Source organism: Fonsecaea monophora (genome assembly GCF_001642475.1).
Source record: "Fonsecaea monophora strain CBS 269.37 chromosome Unknown Scaff63, whole genome shotgun sequence".
NCBI classification, from domain to species: Eukaryota; Fungi; Ascomycota; class Eurotiomycetes; order Chaetothyriales; family Herpotrichiellaceae; genus Fonsecaea; species Fonsecaea monophora.
In genome coordinates, this window is record NW_019173994.1 from 101,509 (window position 1) to 119,840 (window position 18,332).

Genomic DNA, 18,332 nt, shown 5'->3' on the forward strand with positions numbered 1-18,332 from the left:
TATCGTTTCGTTTAACCCACTTTTAGTCGGCCGACTTGTCAATGTATCAAAGAAACTTTTGTGACTGCGTATCGTATCTCAATCCCCCAAAATCCCTCTATGAGGATCACCAGCTCCGGCCGCTTTCTGATCTTGTTTCGTCTCGTCTCGCCATTTCTCATCACCACGTTACCACCTCACCATCCCACCTTTTCGACTTTGGAAGAAAATACTCCGTAAAAATGTGCGTGCCGACCCCCGTCGCCGTCGCCATCACCCGCCGCCACACCCCCTTCCCCCCGTTTATTTCCCCCTTTTTTTTCCTATAAAAAATCCTACTCGTATACCCTGCCAGGACTCGTAGGATCGTTCGCTCGTGGGGCCTTTCGCGGCGTATGATGTGTCGTCAGCTTTTATCCCCACAAAAAGGGCCTCGAGTCAGACAGCCTCCCCCTACGTCCCATCCCTGGATGATCCATCGCGTGCCTACCCTACACCCTACTCGTGGATATCTGGTCATATACACCCGAAACGAGTAAAGGTACTCGGTATACATGCGCCGGTACATACACACACACACACACAGACCCGCAAGTCGAAGGAGGAGAAGAAGGAGGAGGAGGGGCGCCTCGTTCCGCGGTGATTGCCAGTCTTGCTTATGCTATACCTACATACACCCAAGTCTTCCGAGTTACCACATGCTCTCTCTTGAACGAGTAGAGTCAACCCACCAATTCCCTCTTTGGGTCATTCGCCATGGGATTTCTTTCGCCGCCCCCACAGGCCGCATTGTCCGATGAGAGAGTGCGGCCGTAGGAATTGTCATCTTTCGTTTTATTATCACTTGCGCCTCGTCGAGTCCCGTAATCAATCCGCCACGGCAGCAATAGAAATAATACTCGGTAGTACGAGAGGAGATTTTGTTTTTCTATTTTCACAAAGGCATTACACACGTGCTCGGCCACCCTCACCGCTCTGAAAAAGGCTAAGGGGCCTCCGTATCATGCCCATCATGTCCCCCCGTCCCGTCTCTCTACAATAATTAGTTACATCCATCTTCAACCCTTTCGCCTCAACAAAGACCAAAACCCCCCTGGCCTCCTGGTATGTCCCGCTCCTGCAGTCATTCCCTCAGGCCAGCAAAGCATGTAATAAAATTCCGAACACTCCATCCATGCTCCCATCCAACACTCGTGCATGGAAGGTCATGCCGCAGCAGTAGTAGTAATGTCCTCGTCAGCAAGCCGTTCGTCCCCTTCCCAAAGGGCAAAACTAATACATGTTGAGAACTCTGCTCCCGCGATGATGATGGCAAGAATGTCGAACAAGAGATCGGCCAATATCCGGCGTAACAAAATGAAGTCGAGTACAGGGATATCATTAAAATACAAGTTGCTTTTGGGGACCCACCATATCCATCTTCACTTCATTTTTCACGGCTTCTGTTCGCCGCTGGACGAGCCCTGCTGTGCGCCGGCATCCCCACCCGGCGGCGTCTGTTGTGACTCCTCGCGTGCCTTGTGCATCTTGTCAAACAAGCTAAGGGCTGCAGTCTGGAGTTCGTCGATCTTGGCCTTCATCTCCTCAGCCGTGGCGGTGCCCTCACCCGTCTGGTTCTTTGCAACGTACTCACGGAGAGAGGCAATCTTCTCCTTGATCGTGTCGGCTTCGGACTTGTCAAGCTTGTCTTCAAACTCCTTCAATGCCTTGTCCGTGTCATTGAGGACACTGTCAGCTCGGTTGGCGGCCTCGATCGCAGCCTTGCGCTCCTTGTCTTGCGCCCCGTATTTCTCGGCGTCATCCACCATGTTCTGGATCTCAGCGTCGGAAAGACCGGAGCCCGAGGCGATGGTAATGGACTGATCCTTGCCGGTCGACTTGTCCTTGGCGTGGACATGGACGATCGAGTCGGCATCAATATCGAAGGTGACTTCGATCTGAGGAACGCCGCGGTGTGCCGGGGGGATACCAACCAACTGGAAGTTGCCCAACAGCTTGTTATCCCGGACAAGCTCACGCTCGCCCTGGTACACCTTGATCTCCACAGCCGTCTGGAAGTCGGCAGCAGTCGAGAAGATCTGTGACTTCTTCGTAGGGATGGTGGTGTTACGGTTGATCAAACGTGTGAAGACGCCACCAAGAGTCTCGATACCCAGAGAGAGGGGGGTGACGTCCAGCAGGAGGACATCCATAACCTCACCAGCGAGCACAGCTCCCTGAATTGCAGCACCAATGGCGACAGCTTCATCAGGGTTGACAGATTTAGCCGGATCACGTCCGAAGATGCTCTTGACAGATTCAGTGACCTTAGGCATACGGGTCATACCACCAACGAGAATGATTTCTTGAATGTCCTTCGCTTGCAGGTTGGCATCCTTCAGAGCCTTGCGGACAGGTTCAATGGTCTTCGCAATAAGTGGGTCAACCATCTGCTCGAGCTGAGCTCGGGTCATCTTGATGTTGATGTGCTTGGGACCAGATGCGTCGGCAGTAATGAAAGGTAAGTTGATGTCTGTCTGAATGGAAGAAGACAGCTCGATCTTGGCCTTCTCGGCAGCTTCACGAATACGTTGAATGGCCATGCGATCGTTGGATAGATCGATACCCGACTCCTTCTTGAATTGTTGGACGAGGTGGCGGACGAGGGTAATGTCGAAATCTTCGCCACCCAGGTGGGTGTCACCATTGGTTGACTTGACCTCAAAAACTCCCTTCTGGATCTCGAGGATAGAAATATCAAAGGTGCCACCACCTAGATCGTAGACAGCGATGATGCGATCATCTTCCTTCTCGAGGCCATACGCGAGCGCAGCTGCGGTAGGCTCATTGACAACACGGAGAACATTCAGCCCGGAAATTTGCCCAGCGTCTTTTGTGGCTTGACGCTGCATATCGTTGAAGTAGGCGGGAACAGTGACGACGGCATTCTTGACGGGCTTGCCTAGGTATGCTTCGGCAGTCTCCTTCATCTTGGCCAGGACCATACCTCCAATCTGCGACGGCGAGTATTTCTCGCCGCGAGCTTCGAGCCAGGCGTCGCCATTGGTGTGTTGGACAATCTTGTAGGGGACTTCCTTGATATCCCGCTGGACTTCAGGGTCTGAGAACTTCCGACCGATAAGTCGCTTGGTCGCGAAAAGTGTGTTTTCAGGGTTGACGACAGCTTGTCTCTTGGCTGCAACACCGACGAGACGCTCACCACTCTCAGTGAATGCCACAACAGAGGGTGTTGTTCGGGTGCCCTCGGCGTTTTCTATTATTCTTGGTTGTTTGCCTTCCATGACCGCGACGGCCGAGTTTGTTGTTCCCAAATCAATACCAATGACTTGGCCTTTGACTTTTTCAGACGATTCGGGAGCGTCGGTAGAGGCATACCGTGAAATTATCGACGATCGAGGGGCTCGAATCTGGGAGAGGCGGGAGAAGGGGGCAGAGCGAGGAAGCTGGGTAGATTGGTTAGAGGATGATTCCATGATGAAGCAGTAGCATTCGGACTTACAGCTCTGGACATCCTTGAGGCGATCATGATGATCTCGGATATAAGAACACAACAGAGAAGCAACGGGGAAGAGCAGGAGATGGGCAAAGTCCTGGAAACCGGGGATGAATCTAGAGACGTAGAGGATGGGATGGGACAGGATAGATGAGCTTAGGATGCAAAGTAGAGGCAATATGTACGAGGACAAATAACGGATGGAGAAAAAATCTCTCTTTCCCCTTCGCCGCAAGCTCGCGCGAGGCTTGGCACCGCAGAAACTCTCAGAAATAATTCAGCCAGACCAGATGGGCCGATGGGGCTCGACAAACATGCCGAATTGAAATAATTTGTCTTCAGCCTCGCGGAGACAGCCTCGTCCAATCGACGTCACGGTTTAGCAAACCCGAGCAGCCCTCCTCTCCGTTTAGAGCGATGCGATTAATCACACTCAAGCTGGGGTCAATACATCCATAAACCATTTCATTTTTCCAGGGTTCTCGTTCAACCACCCCTAAAAGTCGCTGCTCCGTGCCTTGGTCTCTCAGACTTCTTAGCTTTGCCCGCTTACCACCACTCTCCGCCCTGATTATCTCAATCCGGCCTCCTACCTCTCCGAGCGATGCGTCTCTTCCCCTAGGTCCCTCATCGTCCGTTGCGAAATGACCGTACCCAATCGCGAACTATGGCTTACTCCTTCAAAGTCACTTGCTACTCACTCTAAGTTCTACCCTACAAAGATCACGGTGTCCCACCACCAACTGCGTCATTTCATCAGTTCGTCGGAAAAAGACCTCATCTACTATGTGTCTTGTAAGGACGTGTTTGTCCTCGATCTCGCCACCCAACAGAACTCATTGATTGCAACAATACCCTTCGAGTCCCGATGTCTCGCTGCTGATTTGGGCTGGGTCTGTGTGGGAGGAGAACACAATGGCGACTGCGCCTTCATCAAGATCCAGAAGGACGAACACGATCGGCCGACATGCTTTGGTCATGACATGAATATTGATTTATTGGGAGGAGAAATCGTAAATGCCATGAGCATTCACACGTTCTTGAACCACGGCAAGACTCCCGACGAGCCCGTGGTCCTGATCAGCAACAACGACAAGACCGTCAAAATCTACTCTCTGGCTCAACGACAAGTGCTGACAACTCTACGGCATCCCGCTCCAATAAATTTCGCAGCCCTGTCTCCCGACTCCACGATCCTTGCAGCAGTGGGAGATTCCGACCGTGTATACTTCTATCGACGACACCTCGAGGAAGACCGGGACATCATCGACGGTTCTTCCGGTAAATACGCCAAGTATCGCTGGCAGCTGTTTGCAAAGCCTGTCGTACCAATTGGGGATCCCGTTTATGACGACCACGGCTTTGCGGTGACCTTTTCGCCTTCTGGATCTCTTTGCGCGGCGTCCTCCCAAGGTGGGTCGATCTCGATATTCGACATGCGACATCTTCTGAGCAGCAGTGACCCCAGCGAATCCTCGATAATATGCAGCTTTAGATCGTCTCGACCAGCTTTGTTTGGATGCGTCAGATCTATGACCTTCTCTCCCGCACCGTGGGACCTCCTCGTCTGGGCTGAAGACCACGGGAGAATAGGAGTCGCGGATGTGAGACAGTCCTGCGTACGACGGCAAATATTGGATCTCGATCGTCAGACAACAGAGGAAGTCAAGCTCGAAGATGGAACTCCGGTCGCGTTTCGTAACATAACGCACAAGGAACGGTTGTTGCAGCAACGTCTCATCCGGCTAAGAGCGATGAGTGGCCTGTCTCGCAGAGACTTGGACAACGAGATACGTGCTAACGTTCTTCTGAATGAGACTGCTCAGAGGCACAATCGCCGTGATTTGATCAATTATGGGGGGTTTGACCTAGACGCACGAGAGAGATCGGTTGTTGAGGCGCTTGATACTACAATGGAGCATGTGGAGGTCGATACCACATTGGACCCGTCGGAGCAGCCTCGCAGTCGCCTATACAGTATTGACTTCTCTAGCTCTTCCCCGGGCTGGATGGCTAGCAGTATTTCGAGTGACGCTACCCCTCAATCTCCTGGTGCCGCTGGCCGGTCTGTCGCTCCTCGCTCTCCCCGACCAAGGAGGAGAACCTCTGTCGTTCTCTCAGAGCCGACTGGAAGTCGATTTCTCGATCTCAACTCTATCCATCGTGTAAGGCTATCTGCATCTCCAGGTCGGATGGACGATGATGACGGCCCGCCTGCCGAAACGACGAATACTTCGAATTCAACATCCGGGCCCTCCAGCATTCCGCAAAACGACCCCTGGTACGTCATTCAATCAGCACTTGAGACGGCTCGTGTATCGGATCAGGGTAATCGCAGTTCAACACTTCTTGCTCGGGTCGAGGCTGCGTTGGAAGCTGAACGGCGACTCGGTATCCAGCTTGAGCGTCAACTAGCCGATGAGAGGCAATTGTCACTGTTACTTCGCAGGCAGCTTGACATCCAACAGCGTCTGCTCGTCGACAACCCGGACGAATTTGATAATCTTCGGACAGCAGCAAGGGAGTCAAACGCCAGGGTCGCAGCCTCGTTGGAACGCATTGTCCAAGCACAGCTGACACATGAGGAACAGTACATCCAATCACGGTCGCGGGAGCTGCAGAGTGAATTGAGAGTCGGTGTGGAGTATTTCAGAAGACTGCAAACTGAGCGCGAGCGCATCTTGGATGGCGCTTCGGGCAATGATGTGAACTCTCTCGACCCTCCGAATTCGAGCTCGGCCCGGACTTCAACACTACCCACCACGAATCTTAGATCGTCCGGTCAGTCAGACAGCGTCCCCAACGTGCTCACAGATTATTCCGAATCCAGCCGTCAGAGACTAGCTCACGTCGAGAACCTCCAACGACAGGTACGCCGAGCAGAGTCACGGGTAGCTCAGGCCGCAGTCGATACTCGGGCTCTCGAAACCGCCATGCGGCGCGGCAGCCTAGGAAATCAGCTTGAAAATCAGAGTGAATCCGTGAGAAGCTTCATTGGTGCCGCCGAGGCTTCATCCACATCTGTCGGGACATGGACCACCGAAAGGGCTGCACGAAGTTATCAGATAGTACCCCAACTCATCAACCGTCCCGCGACAGCCAATACCAATGTACGACGAGGCCCTGTGACCACAACGGCAGACCCGTCACCTCAGCGACTTAGTTCTAACAGCGGGAGAGAGGCACAACGTACTGGTCGCGTTCCAGATGCAGACATGCGCATGGCACGTATCCTGTTCTTGAGCGGCGTGACTGGAAACCGATCAGTGGATGCCAATGGAAATTGGCTGCCTCCCGCCAATGGATCTGCGTTGCAACGCGTTACGGGTACTCCTGGAAGGTCTGCAGCGGCCACAGGAGCAGCAGGTCTGATCGAGCTAGGGACAACGGGAATCGGGTTTAGTCCGGATGGGCAATTTCTGTAAGTCTGGTCACCTGTCTAAGAGTAATTGGGAAAGGGAGGGCCCTTTTGCCCTGTGCGAGACAGAAAGGCAAGGCTTGTGCTGACTCAGTGGGATACAGGTACGCGGGTTCTGAAGAAGGAATCTTCGAATTCAAAGTCAACCTCCGCGACCGCATGACCTTCCCTTCCTTCGAGGTGAGGTAAAAATGAGACAGAACGACATCCAGCCTTATCAGCACTGCGTTTGATCATAGCCCTCCAACTCCTACACCTCTGGGTGTTTGGCTCATCTTCTTGTGAGACATATGAAGGAATTTGCAGGTTCCAACATTCCAACATCCCTGCCCAATTCTACAAGTAATACCTTTGGTTTGATGCGTTTGACGAGTCGTTTAGCCGGGGAGGTTACCGGGTTACTGGGTTGCTGGGTTGCTGGGTTGCTGGGTTCCTGGGCTTGATGATGGACGCGTGACGTGTATACACGACAGCCCCGACCTTTACGAACGAAGCGATCTTTCTCCCATGACTGGAAGCAGGCAGGCAGGCAGGCAGATAGAATGAAAAGTAACGAACGAAATGGGGAAAGGGGAGGGAAGTTCCTTTCCTGCTCGTTTATTTTTCCTTTCTTTTTTTCCCTGTTTCCCCATGAATCATTCCACAATGTTTGGGCGCACGCACGCACGCACGGGGGAGAAGGGGAAAGGGGGGCGTTTCCAATACTACAAGGGGTGTTTTGGGAGTTTAAGAGCGCATGTGTATCGAATAATCTGGTCCTTTGGTCCTACCTACTACTTTTGTAAATTGCTAGGGTAGCAAAGCAAGGAAAGCAAAGCAAAGCGAGTAAGCAAGCAAGCAAAGCAGTTCTTCCTTTGGCGGATATTTGGTACGACAAAAAAAACCATATTATATATATTTCGACACGGGACTTTTCTGTACATCTACTTGTGTCCTTGTGCCAACATTGCATTTCAGTGGCATAACACGAGTAATGTCCAAAGGCTGGACTGTTCCGCTAGACAGATGATCTCTCTCCACGGCGTCCGGTTCCCTGACTCGCACCACGAAATATTCCCTACAAAGTACCTCGTACAATCGCGCCTCGCGTATCGAACCCCCCCCCCCCCCCGGGAGTGGAAATCGAGTACTACTGCGCGTGGACATTGTCGTTCCCGTTCTCAGTCTCCTGGCCCTCGAGAAGCACCATCCCCTTTTCTCCCTGGATCAATTCGTCCAGAGCCTTGACGCGGACCTGCATGACCCGGCACAGCGTGTACTTGTGCTTACTGCGCACGATCTTGCGGTGCCGGTTGCGCCGCTTCTTCTTCTCCTTGAGGGTCATAGGCTGGGTCTCGATGCCCATGACGCGGACCCGGCACTCGAACAGCCTCTCGTCGAGGTAGTTGGGCTCGCCCGTGCGGCGTTTGTCGTAGGACTCGGTGGCCGCGGTGCCGGCTTTGAGCGTGTAGTCCCGCGACCCGAGGATGCTGGCGCGGTTGAACCGCAGGACGTCGCCGGGCGACACGCCCTTCATGTGGAACGGCAGGCGGAGCGTGTCGCCCTCCGTGAGGAGGTACGGGAACCGGTGGATGTGCGTGACGATGTAGTGCGGTTTTTGGACGTGGAGCTTGGGGAGAAGGGTTTGCAGGGACCGGGAGAGGACGAGGGGCTGGTCGAGAGATTGTGTGGTCGCCCGCGGAGCGAATACCGACGTGGTGGTCGCGGTGGCGGAAGGTGACGAGGATGTCTGGTCAGCTGTAGCGGACAGATAACTCGGGGGGATCTCAGGCTGGGTGTTCTGGAATCGGGATATCGGCGTCGTCGTGGACGGCCGCGTCCTGGTCTGGTGAAGCTTTGCGCGGAACGGCAGGAGAAATGTGGGCGGTGCGGCCACAGGCTTGGACGGTATGTTCAGGGCGCTCTGCACGAGGGTCCTCGATGAGACATGGTGAGATCTTGTCTGGTGAGGCCGGAGCAGGGATCTGCTGCTACTCCCACTGCGAAAGTCAGTCACCGGGTTTTTCTCCGCGAGTTCTGCTAATTGAAGAAAGAGGCTCACGGTTTCGGCACGGATGAGTGCACCCTTGAGGGCATCGAGTCAAAGATGCATTTGATCGTGCGTCCGCAAATGCGGCACATTGTTGCGTAGTGCAAGTGACCGGTCTCCAAGTCAAGTTACTATATAAATGGCGCTTGATGGATCTTCTTGTATTGCCTGCGAAGAGATGGGCTCTTCGGTATTGAGGTAGAGCAAATTGGATTGAAGTCGGAATATGATCACGTGCATCGCAGATTTTGGGTTTCGTGGCAGTGACGGATAAATGTAGCGCCGGCTCATCTTCAACCCCTTTTTTTCCCTCCAACTTATCACCCGGAATTGTTGGTATAGAATCGACGAAGCTTCTTGAGATTTACATGTCTCGTATTCAGGAATTCAATCCAATCTCCCGACATTTCGATGAAGTGATGATGATTCCAAAGCCACTCATTAGATATACCGCAGGGGATCTTGATACCCGGAGCAATGTGCAAGATGCACCTCAGTGCTGCTTCCAAGGCGACCGAGACTCAAATGAGTACAATGCGTCTCTGCTCAAAACTCGCCAGCCACTTGTCTGCTAGTGCGTTCCTGTCCAAATCTGGTCTCCGGGTCTCAACCCTGCCTTCACAGATTCCGATCCTCACGTATCTGTCGGGCGTTGTAGCAGACCTGACCAAGACAAGGTGCATGATCTCTCGCCAATCTCGAATCAGGGCGACGAGGAAGACCTTACCACCGTGACGGTTCCAAACACCCCGAGCCTCCTTCCTTGCGCTTCCCAGCCAGCCGCCTGGGTCTGCCCAGTGATCCATCTGGAGCCAAAGGGGGTAGTTGGCGAGGCTCTCTATGTACTGCTTCGAACCGTTCACGCCCCGAAGTTCAGCCTCGCGCACTGGGCCTTCTATCGTAGCCTCCACACAGCCAATGTGACCAAATTCCTGGTCCTGAGATGAAATGTCGAGAACCTGCATTGTCTCGTGAATTGGTGCGTTGTTGTGGCTGAGGTCGTCCCCCTCCGTAAGACGATTCAGAGATATCAATTCAATCAGAGGTTGACCTCTCGTGTCCCACGAGTGCGCCACCCGACCAGGACAGGACACCCACGACCAGGAAGGAGAATTCTTGGGCGCAATCCGCGTCCTAACCGCGTCGTCATCGTCGTAATAGTCGTAGTCGTGACTCCAGCACAATCCCCTCACAAAATCCTCCCTCCAAAGACCGGCGCAATAGCCATAGTGCGGGTGGAATTTCTGTTTGAGCTGGGATGCCAGACCAGAGATGGCCGGGAGCGTATCGTCTGGTTGGGAGAGCTTTCGGGTGGTGTATTGGACCAAGAGGCCCTTCCAGAGGGCCAGAAGCTGGTCATTCGAGGCGGCGCAGGGAGGCCTTGTGGTGTTTTGTGGCCATGATGCTTCCTGCAACCACGTCCGGCGCAATCCGTCCAACCTCAAGAGGCTGACGTGACGGCTCACCCACGCCGGGCTTTCGCCGTCTTCCCTTGACAGCTTTCCCTCTGCACAACTGAAATAAACCTGGTCGCGTCGGAAATAGACCAGTCTAGGGCTGAGCAGAAGCTCTTGCAACGTCCAGCCTCGAGAATGCAGCTTGTATTCCTCCTCTTCGGACGAGGTGCCAGTTATAGGTCCGCCCCGATTGGGATCCCCGTCATCGAGCAATCTCGCATAGATCTTGGTGCCGAATCGACGTGAGCCGATCTCGATACCTCGCCTCCATAATCTGTCGGGCATAGCGAGGAACGACCTGTCGCAGGTGGATGCTGCATCTGCCGAAATGGCAACATACGCCCCGGCATAGATCTGTCGCATCGCTAGAGACTCGGTCTGCCACTCTTCTTTGTCTCCTTGAGCAATACACAGTGCATCAATCCATAGATATCGGATCCCAAGAGATCGAGTGGTTTTGATGGCGTCCCAGAACACTGCGGGCAACTTTCTATCGACGGGAATCCCCTCAGACATCTCCTTCAGGTTGTGTGCTGTCATGGTCAAGATTGCGCCTTTGGTCTCCGACTGAGGGCCCCAGCAATAGCTCAAGGCTGCATAGGGAGTTCCTTTGCAGACACTGGAGCGAGCGTCGTCAACGACTTTGACGGTTTCGGTCCCCTCGATTCCCACGTCGACAAGGCGCTTCGGTATGTACCCCAAGCTTGGTTTGCACCTCCAATGTTCACGCACACAGGTCCGCAAAGCGTCGGATGCAAACCGCAAACAAGCGTCTCGTTCCAGCGTAATATTGCGCCTGACACCTAGCCATGCACGGTGCCGAGCGACAGTGGCAGCGGCCGAGTCTTCCACAAAGATCTGGACCTTGAAACTTCCTCTTTTCCAGTCGCACGAGATCTCATCGACGTCGTCGCCAAATCTTTCGAGGGATAGGCTCCTGATCTGCTTGTCAGACTCGAGCAGCTTATGCTCCTCGAAAATGGCTTGCACGGCTCGTGCGATGATCCAGCAGCGGTTGCATCCCTGCTGTCCAGATTTGTGGACGTGAGTATAGCTGGGCCTGTAGTTGCGATTTTCAACCATCCTTGCACAAGAGCGACAGGATCCAGAACCGCTGCCGGCGCCCGGGTATATTTCCCCGGATGCTTCCATTGATGCCTTGTCGTGTGAAGACTTGGGTTCAGGTAGAAGCTCTCCAAATGGAGACCCCCGTCCCTAGGATTTTCACTTAACAGTCGTTTTCAACAGTGTACGTTTCCCATGGGTATTCAGACAAAAGCTTTAGATTATGGAAATTCTCCTCGTGACCTGCTTCTGCACTTTGGGACCGTACTTTTGCAAGGCGGCCGAGGGGAGAGGGGAGTGGGCATGGCAAACCCCAGTCAAAGGCATGATGAACGAGTCCACGGCTGTGTTGGCAGGAGGCGATTGGAGGGGAACATGGATATGTACGCCACCTAAGCGAGGGCGTCGCGGGTGCCTTGTCCTATTTTGCTCGTCCGGCGGCGAAGCTGGCGAAACCCCATGTACAGAGAGTAATGTCGAGATTGAAGGTCTTACTGTGTGTGTCCTCAATAGTCAGTGGAGATGTGCAGGGCAGGAGGGTAATTGCAAGGGAAGAATAGGAAAGAACGATTCGATCAGTGACGGAGTTGCTGTTGAAAACGGCTTATGTATTCCGATGAATTCCTCCACAAACTCCCCCGCCTCCTTCAAGCAGCCCACTTTGAAGAGGCCACGGAGTACTATTCACAGATTTCGTTATTGAATTTATAGAGATATTTGATGGGTTCATCTTGACGGACTCAGGTTCAGTCTTCCCGCCTTTTGTGTGAGGAGTTCCACAGCCATTGGAGAAGAGAAAAGAGGTTGTATTGTTGAAAAATCACTCTATTCACATCGACGAGCTCTCTCACTCAGTCCTTGCTCTGTCAACTGCATGCCATGCTGAATGTTCTCCTTAGGCACCCAACTACTTGGGCGTGAAAAACTCGTCGGCCATTTCCACGACGCCCCTGGCCGGCCGTCCCAGCAACTGCCCGAGAAAGGGATCGACCACCTCGCCCTCGCCCCTCGCGAGACCCTCGAACCAGCCGGCCCAGTTGTCCTCGAGCCAGCCGAAAGCCTCGCGGGGCACGCTCCCGTGCTCCTTGTGATACCTGACGGCTTCGTCCCTGCCCACGAAGCGGAGGTTTACCTTGCGGCCTGTGCGCTGTTCGACGAGCTTGGCGATCTCGCTCACGGGCGTGGATCGCGGCCCTGTCAGCCGCAGAGTCTGCCCAATGTATTTGGTGTAGTCGGCAAGGATCAGGGCGTTGCCCTCGGCGAGGTCGTCAATGTCGACCCAGGCGATGGACGAGTCGCTGGGCACGACCCATTCCAGCGGGTGCGTGTCGCCCTTCTTAAACACCCCAGACACGGGCGGCCCGGCGTAGTACCCCCAAACCTGCGCGTACAGTCCCTCGCGGAGGATCACGTACTCCACCCCACACTCCTCCAGGTACTTGGTCGTGTGGATATGGCCCTGTTGGATCCCGATGACGCTGTCCAACCCTGTCTCGCCGCCGAACATCATGCTGGTGTAGATGATTGTCTTAACACCAACTGACCGCGCCGTTTCGATTGCGTTCTTGTGATATTCGACCCGCTTGACGCCGGGGTCGTTGTGAGAGACGAGGAACAGCACGTCACCTCCCGCAAACGAAGTCCTGAGGGACGCCGTGTCCGTGTAGTCGCCTCGACGGACCTCGACACCGTACTCCTTTGCAATCGTGGGGACACGGTCCGGGCTTGACGCTGAGATGATCAGATCCTTCGGCGGGATCAGCTTCTTTTCCAGAATTTGACGGAGGACTCGAGAGCCCAGACGGCCACTAGTGCCGGTAAGGATATAACGAGCCATATTGCTGTGGTGGTTCAAGTTGGATTCTTTTCGAAGAGGCGTTGTCTTTTTGAGTTTTTTTTTTTGTTCGTAGATGAGTCTGAAGCTGGATCTTTGCGCGCTTTAAATATGTCGAATCTCCAACCCATGAAGCCGACATCTCCAGACCTCTTTGAATATCTCGTGATAGCCCCCGACAATGGTGCTGAATCCCTTTTAGGTCAAACAGGACCCAGCATTAATAATGCCGGTGGGATCAGAGATCTGTGTTGTAGGCCCATTCCACTTCCAAGTGCCGCTGCCAGATCTGTTTTGTCAGCTTTCCGGAGCGACGGCTTGAGAAAAGAAGAGAGTATGTTCACTGATTGATAATAATCATTCTTAATGTGCGCAGCGTCGGGGAGACAAGGCGTTGGTCGTCATGAGAGGCGGTTCTCAAGAGGCATAGAAAATGCTCTTCCATGGTTTTACTGGTTCCACTCCAGCCAACTAGGGGGATTCATGGGGTCAAGAGCCCCAGTCTTATGAGTAGGCAGTATGACCAAGAATGGTTACCTCTATGGGACTTTGCTAACATCGCACTGCCATGCTCTCCACAATGAATGCACCACTGTAAAGGCGCTGGATGATACAGATGAACAGTACCGTGTACGTAAGCAACGACGTAGTGATAGAACTATATTCGGTATAGTTTCCTCGCTAGCGTGGTCTCGACTTGCTAGGAGAAGAATAGTCTAATGCTTAATTTGGACGCTTTGCTATTCTTGGACTGGCGCCTTGTATGTAGAGTAATCAGTGAACCTCGTCCTCTTTGTTGGACAGGGAACAGGGGCTACTCGAATGGAAATAACCTTGGTGGCCATTAGAGAACACAGCAATAAAAAGGAAGAAAGGGAAAAGGTGCCATGTGCAACCGAAGAGCCAGATGGAAGGGCACAGTCAACTTCTCCCAAGAAGCATACGAAAAGCGTCTCTCTTTCATTCCAAGGCATCATAGCGATGTCTCCTCGTCTTCGTCGTTGGCCAACCGTTGAATTAGTCCTCGGGTGCGTACCATTCTATGCCATGCATAAATGCTCACCAAACACAACGAGGGCGTGGATCAAGCGAGGCTTTTCATCGCCTACCGCCACCCCTGCCTCCAAATCGCACTCTTCCACCACCTCGTCTACCCACACCACTTCTGCCTCGGAACTGCTGCTTCTGAGACTGGTCTCTCCTTTTCTCAACACCCAGTCCCCGTCTTTGCTGTTTTGGGTCCTTTCCCTTTCCTCCAGGCGACTTGGGAGATCCGGAGCCCTGCATAATCTGTCTGGCAACCTGTCTTGCCTCTTCAACGTCCAGCTCCATTTCCTCATCGTCTCGGTTGCGAGTCTCTTGCTTTGTTTTCTTCTGCATCCCGGATTTGACCTTCAGCCTTCCTTTCTGGCCTCTTCTTACCGCATCGGCGCCGGAAACTGCGTCGAGATAAGCGTTGATCGAGTTGTCTTGGTTCCCTGACCCAGACATGACAACATCGACATCGCCGCCTTCATCCTCTTGCTCGCCGTTAAAGATCAGCTTGCCATCCTCATTGTATCTTGCTTTCGTTTTCTTCGTTCCCGGTTGTAAATCCCTCAGTCGTCCGAGTTTTTTGGTGGCGATGCTCGCCATGCTTCGTGGATCCAGGAGATCAAGCGGCTCGTCATCATCTTCGTCCTGGCGAATATACTGTTCGTTTCTTCGCCTCTTCCCATCCACTGAAGATTTCTTGAAGGAAACTCCTGACATGGTAGCATTGTCGTCGTCTTCATCGTCACTACCTGCGATCTCGGAATCGTCGTCGTCCGATCCGTACACAGCCTCATCGAATTCATTGTCATATTTGTTCGTCGTCGTGGTCTCCTCATCTTCGTCCATTTCTCCATCGCCGTTCTTCTTCCGCCGTCCTCGCTCTCTCCGTTTTCGGATGTTGACAACTATCTTCCGATCATCGCCCCCGACCCAGCTTTCGACCTTGGCTGAATCAAACCTCCTCAGACAGCGATCTAATATTCCCTTGACCTTAGCTCTCAACCGTCCTTTGTTTTCTTTGCTCCACACCATCAACCCGGGGACAATACTGGGCATTCTGGGTTCCAGCATTTCTGTAGGCAATACCACAACCATGACTTTGACAAATCCAAGCACCGCGCGCACAATTTCCCGATTGTTCGACTGCAAAAATATGCAAACGGTATCGACAAGCTCCTCCTTCGTCTTATCACTTAGTCGTGTATGAAACTCGAAGAATAGCCGGCTGAGCGCAATGATGCTAGCGGCTACCATATGCGGAGCCACACCTGCCAGCCCCGCACTGACCATGGTGAAAACCTCCTCAAGAGTTGCTGGTGCGTCAGGGGAATCATCTGGCATGTGTGGTACCAGGCGGTTGCGGATCATTGTTCCCGGAGGATTGGATGGGCTGGAGATCTTTTCCGTGAGAGCAATGAGGAGGTCAAATCCTGCAGTTCGGGCTTTCTCGTTGCTGTCTTTGCAAGCCAGGACAACCTCACTGAGCATACTGGGAACAAAATGAAGGTCGGTATGAGGGAGGAAGGAGACGAGTGTATCAATGGCGAGGATGCGATCTCGGCGGGCAGGAACGGGTGTCGTTTCTGAAGTTCGAAGAATCAACTCCTGCAGTTCGCTGTTACGGGCAGCAAGCGCCTCTGCACCGATGGGGGAAGTTGACAGCCTCGGAATGAGTTTATACGCCTTCTTGATGAGTTGCGGGTCGGATTTGAGTATTATCGGGTTGGTTAGGATGTTGGAGGAGATGGCGAAGAGCGAGGAAAATGTCGATCTTGGTAAGTGGACAGAAAGCGCAATAACAAGATCAAGTAATGTGTGAGAGGTCGGAGGGAGTTTGCTGGCGGATGGCTGAAGCGGTTCCTTTTTGGGAAGTGGCTGATCGGCTTTTGGAAGTGCATCTTGAAGCATCGTCGACACTCGCTCAAAAGTGTCCACCAAATCCTTTTCGGGCGTGATGCTGAGATAGCTGTTGATACATCGCAAAATGTATGCACGAGACTGAGGTAGTGTTTGACTGTAGACATTAAATAAGACAGCCAAAAGGTTGCCCGCAAACTGGGACAGGTGCTGAATATTCTTCTCGGCATCAGACCTCTGTAGTCGACGTTCGAGCAAAAGCACCTCGTCTGAAAGATCTGACGCTAAGAGGGCCTGGTTCGACTCCACCAGATTTTGCAGACCTCGACACAAATCGACTCGCAGATCTGTCTGCTTGTAAAGGAGGTTTGAGAGCATCTCTGCGAATGGCTGGTCAAAAGCTGTCTGCGGATCGAGAGGAAGATCGCAATAGCCTGGTAATGTAGCCCAGACCTGCTGCACCACAGTCTCAAAGACCTTGATATCCATCGTCTTCTCAGCGTTGCCATGATCGATTACCCTTTGATACATCGCCTCGCTGAGGGGAACTAGGTCGGATCTGAAATGTGCCAGGTTCGTGTTGGAGACATGGTCTCTCAGTAGGGGGAGAAGCCACGCTCTACCAGGCTGGCCTGGCTGTGGTCTGATGAGGTTGTGAGGTAGAACGCTTAATACAGCGCCGGGACCAAGGTTGCGGATGGCATGGCCAAGGACCTCGTCTGCTTCCTTCTTGCCTTGAAATCCCTCATAACTCCGTAGCTCACCAATTGCCTTGACGATAGGTAGCAGGAACGGATCCCCGCGCCACCTCAGAGAGTCAAACACGGCACTCAATGCGCTGAAGACTTCTACCCAGGCTGTTTGATATTTTACGGCCAAGAGATCAAGGGCCCTTTTTGAGAGTTGCTCCAACACTTTTTCATCGTATACTGACGGGTCGGATATGACGCTGTCCGGGATGCAATTGGCAAAGAACGAAATGAGACACTCCGATGCCGAGACCCTGATGTTGTGAGATGGGCTCGTGAGAAAGGGACTCACTAGATCGCAGAGCTCCGGCAGCTTGGCGAAGGTGTCTTCGGGTTCAACGACTGCCGCCGTACCATAGCCCCTTGACAAGATTGCTATCCAGGGCGGAAGCAGCTGAGAGTCGTTCTGAGGAGGTTTCAGAACCACTATTGCTTCCAGCAAGCGTGGCAACTTTGAGGACGAGACCTCGTCCTGCATTCCCTCAAATATCACCTCGAACACTTCAAAAGCGCTCATAACCAAGTAGTCATTCTTCGATCTGGATATGGACAGGAGCAAATGGCAGAGGGATTCAATCTTTTTGCTTGGCCATCCACCCGATGCTACTGCAATAGTTTTGGTCAACTGCAGAGCATGAATCACGGCAGGCTCGTGACTATCGTCCGGTCGACCATTCTGCCGCCGTACCTGGTGTACCTGGTCCACGGCGTTCTTCAGATTGTTCTGGGCAGCAATTGCGCACATTTCGGCGGCGGGATGATCGATCGCAGGACCAGGTGGTGGATTTTTCAGAATATTTGTTATGGCCTCCTGCGCGCGTTTTCTTATTTTGGGCCTCGAGTCAATAGCCAGCGTGAGCAACACAGGGATGGTCTGCCGAGGGCTGGCCTGGGTGTGTGGAAGGTTCCATGCCGCAGCATCTTGGGCAATCAGCAACGACTCCAGACATCCTATTGCTGACCGTAGCAATGGTCCATTCTGTAAAGTGGCGTTCAGGAAGGGTCCTAGCAAGGACAGGATCGTGGTAAACTGTGATCGGAGGAGGCCCGCGGGGACGTGCGAGGTGATCAGGTCGAGTAGATAAACGGTCGAGGTAACGACCTCATTATCACTTCCGGCAGAAGCAGATTGTTTCAGAAGGGCGAGGAGAGCGGCAAAGTACGCCGTGGGAGTAAATTTCGTCTTTTGCTCGATGAGGGTTTCCTCGATGGAGGACAGAACCACGGCAGTCTGTGGATGGGTCAGTGGACTCGCACAGCCTTGCAATGGGGTCTCAAAACTTACATGCTGTTGACTCTGGAGATTCGGCGATTTTATCTTGGCCAACCTCTCCTCGAGAGACATATTGACAGCAATATGGACGAGCGAAACTGCTACACAATCGCCGGGTGCGGTGTGGCTGTCAAAATCTCCAG

The 18,332-nt window shown here is 53.2% G+C and overlaps 6 protein-coding genes across 6 annotated transcripts; 1 reads left to right on the top strand and 5 right to left on the bottom strand.

The window, feature by feature from the left end:
- Window positions 1-1,412: 1,412 nt before the first annotated feature.
- On the bottom strand, window positions 1,413-3,452 carry AYO21_07822 (hsp7-like protein; the record flags this gene model as incomplete). Its single annotated transcript, XM_022657775.1, has 1 exon — window positions 1,413-3,452. The coding sequence occupies one exon, from the start codon at window positions 3,450-3,452 to the stop codon at window positions 1,413-1,415; it is 2,040 nt and encodes a 679-aa protein (XP_022509924.1).
- A 664-nt stretch (window positions 3,453-4,116) lies between these two features.
- On the top strand, window positions 4,117-7,079 carry AYO21_07823 (hypothetical protein; the record flags this gene model as incomplete). Its single annotated transcript, XM_022657776.1, has 2 exons — window positions 4,117-6,893; window positions 6,995-7,079. The coding sequence occupies 2 exons, from the start codon at window positions 4,117-4,119 to the stop codon at window positions 7,077-7,079; spliced, it is 2,862 nt and encodes a 953-aa protein (XP_022509925.1).
- A 940-nt stretch (window positions 7,080-8,019) lies between these two features.
- On the bottom strand, window positions 8,020-9,011 carry AYO21_07824 (hypothetical protein; the record flags this gene model as incomplete). Its single annotated transcript, XM_022657777.1, has 2 exons — window positions 8,020-8,869; window positions 8,932-9,011. The coding sequence occupies 2 exons, from the start codon at window positions 9,009-9,011 to the stop codon at window positions 8,020-8,022; spliced, it is 930 nt and encodes a 309-aa protein (XP_022509926.1).
- Window positions 9,012-9,440: 429 nt separating this feature from the next.
- AYO21_07825 (hypothetical protein) lies at window positions 9,441-11,459 on the bottom strand (the record flags this gene model as incomplete). The annotated part of the gene is made up of 1 exon (XM_022657778.1): window positions 9,441-11,459. The coding sequence occupies one exon, from the start codon at window positions 11,457-11,459 to the stop codon at window positions 9,441-9,443; it is 2,019 nt and encodes a 672-aa protein (XP_022509927.1).
- An 889-nt stretch (window positions 11,460-12,348) lies between these two features.
- AYO21_07826 (hypothetical protein) lies at window positions 12,349-13,278 on the bottom strand (the record flags this gene model as incomplete). Its single annotated transcript, XM_022657779.1, has 1 exon — window positions 12,349-13,278. One exon carries the CDS (start codon window positions 13,276-13,278, stop codon window positions 12,349-12,351), a length of 930 nt encoding a protein of 309 aa, XP_022509928.1.
- A 1,095-nt stretch (window positions 13,279-14,373) lies between these two features.
- Window positions 14,374-18,261, bottom strand: AYO21_07827 (hypothetical protein; the record flags this gene model as incomplete). The annotated part of the gene is made up of 2 exons (XM_022657780.1): window positions 14,374-18,147; window positions 18,202-18,261. The coding sequence occupies 2 exons, from the start codon at window positions 18,259-18,261 to the stop codon at window positions 14,374-14,376; spliced, it is 3,834 nt and encodes a 1,277-aa protein (XP_022509929.1).
- Window positions 18,262-18,332: the final 71 nt, after the last annotated feature.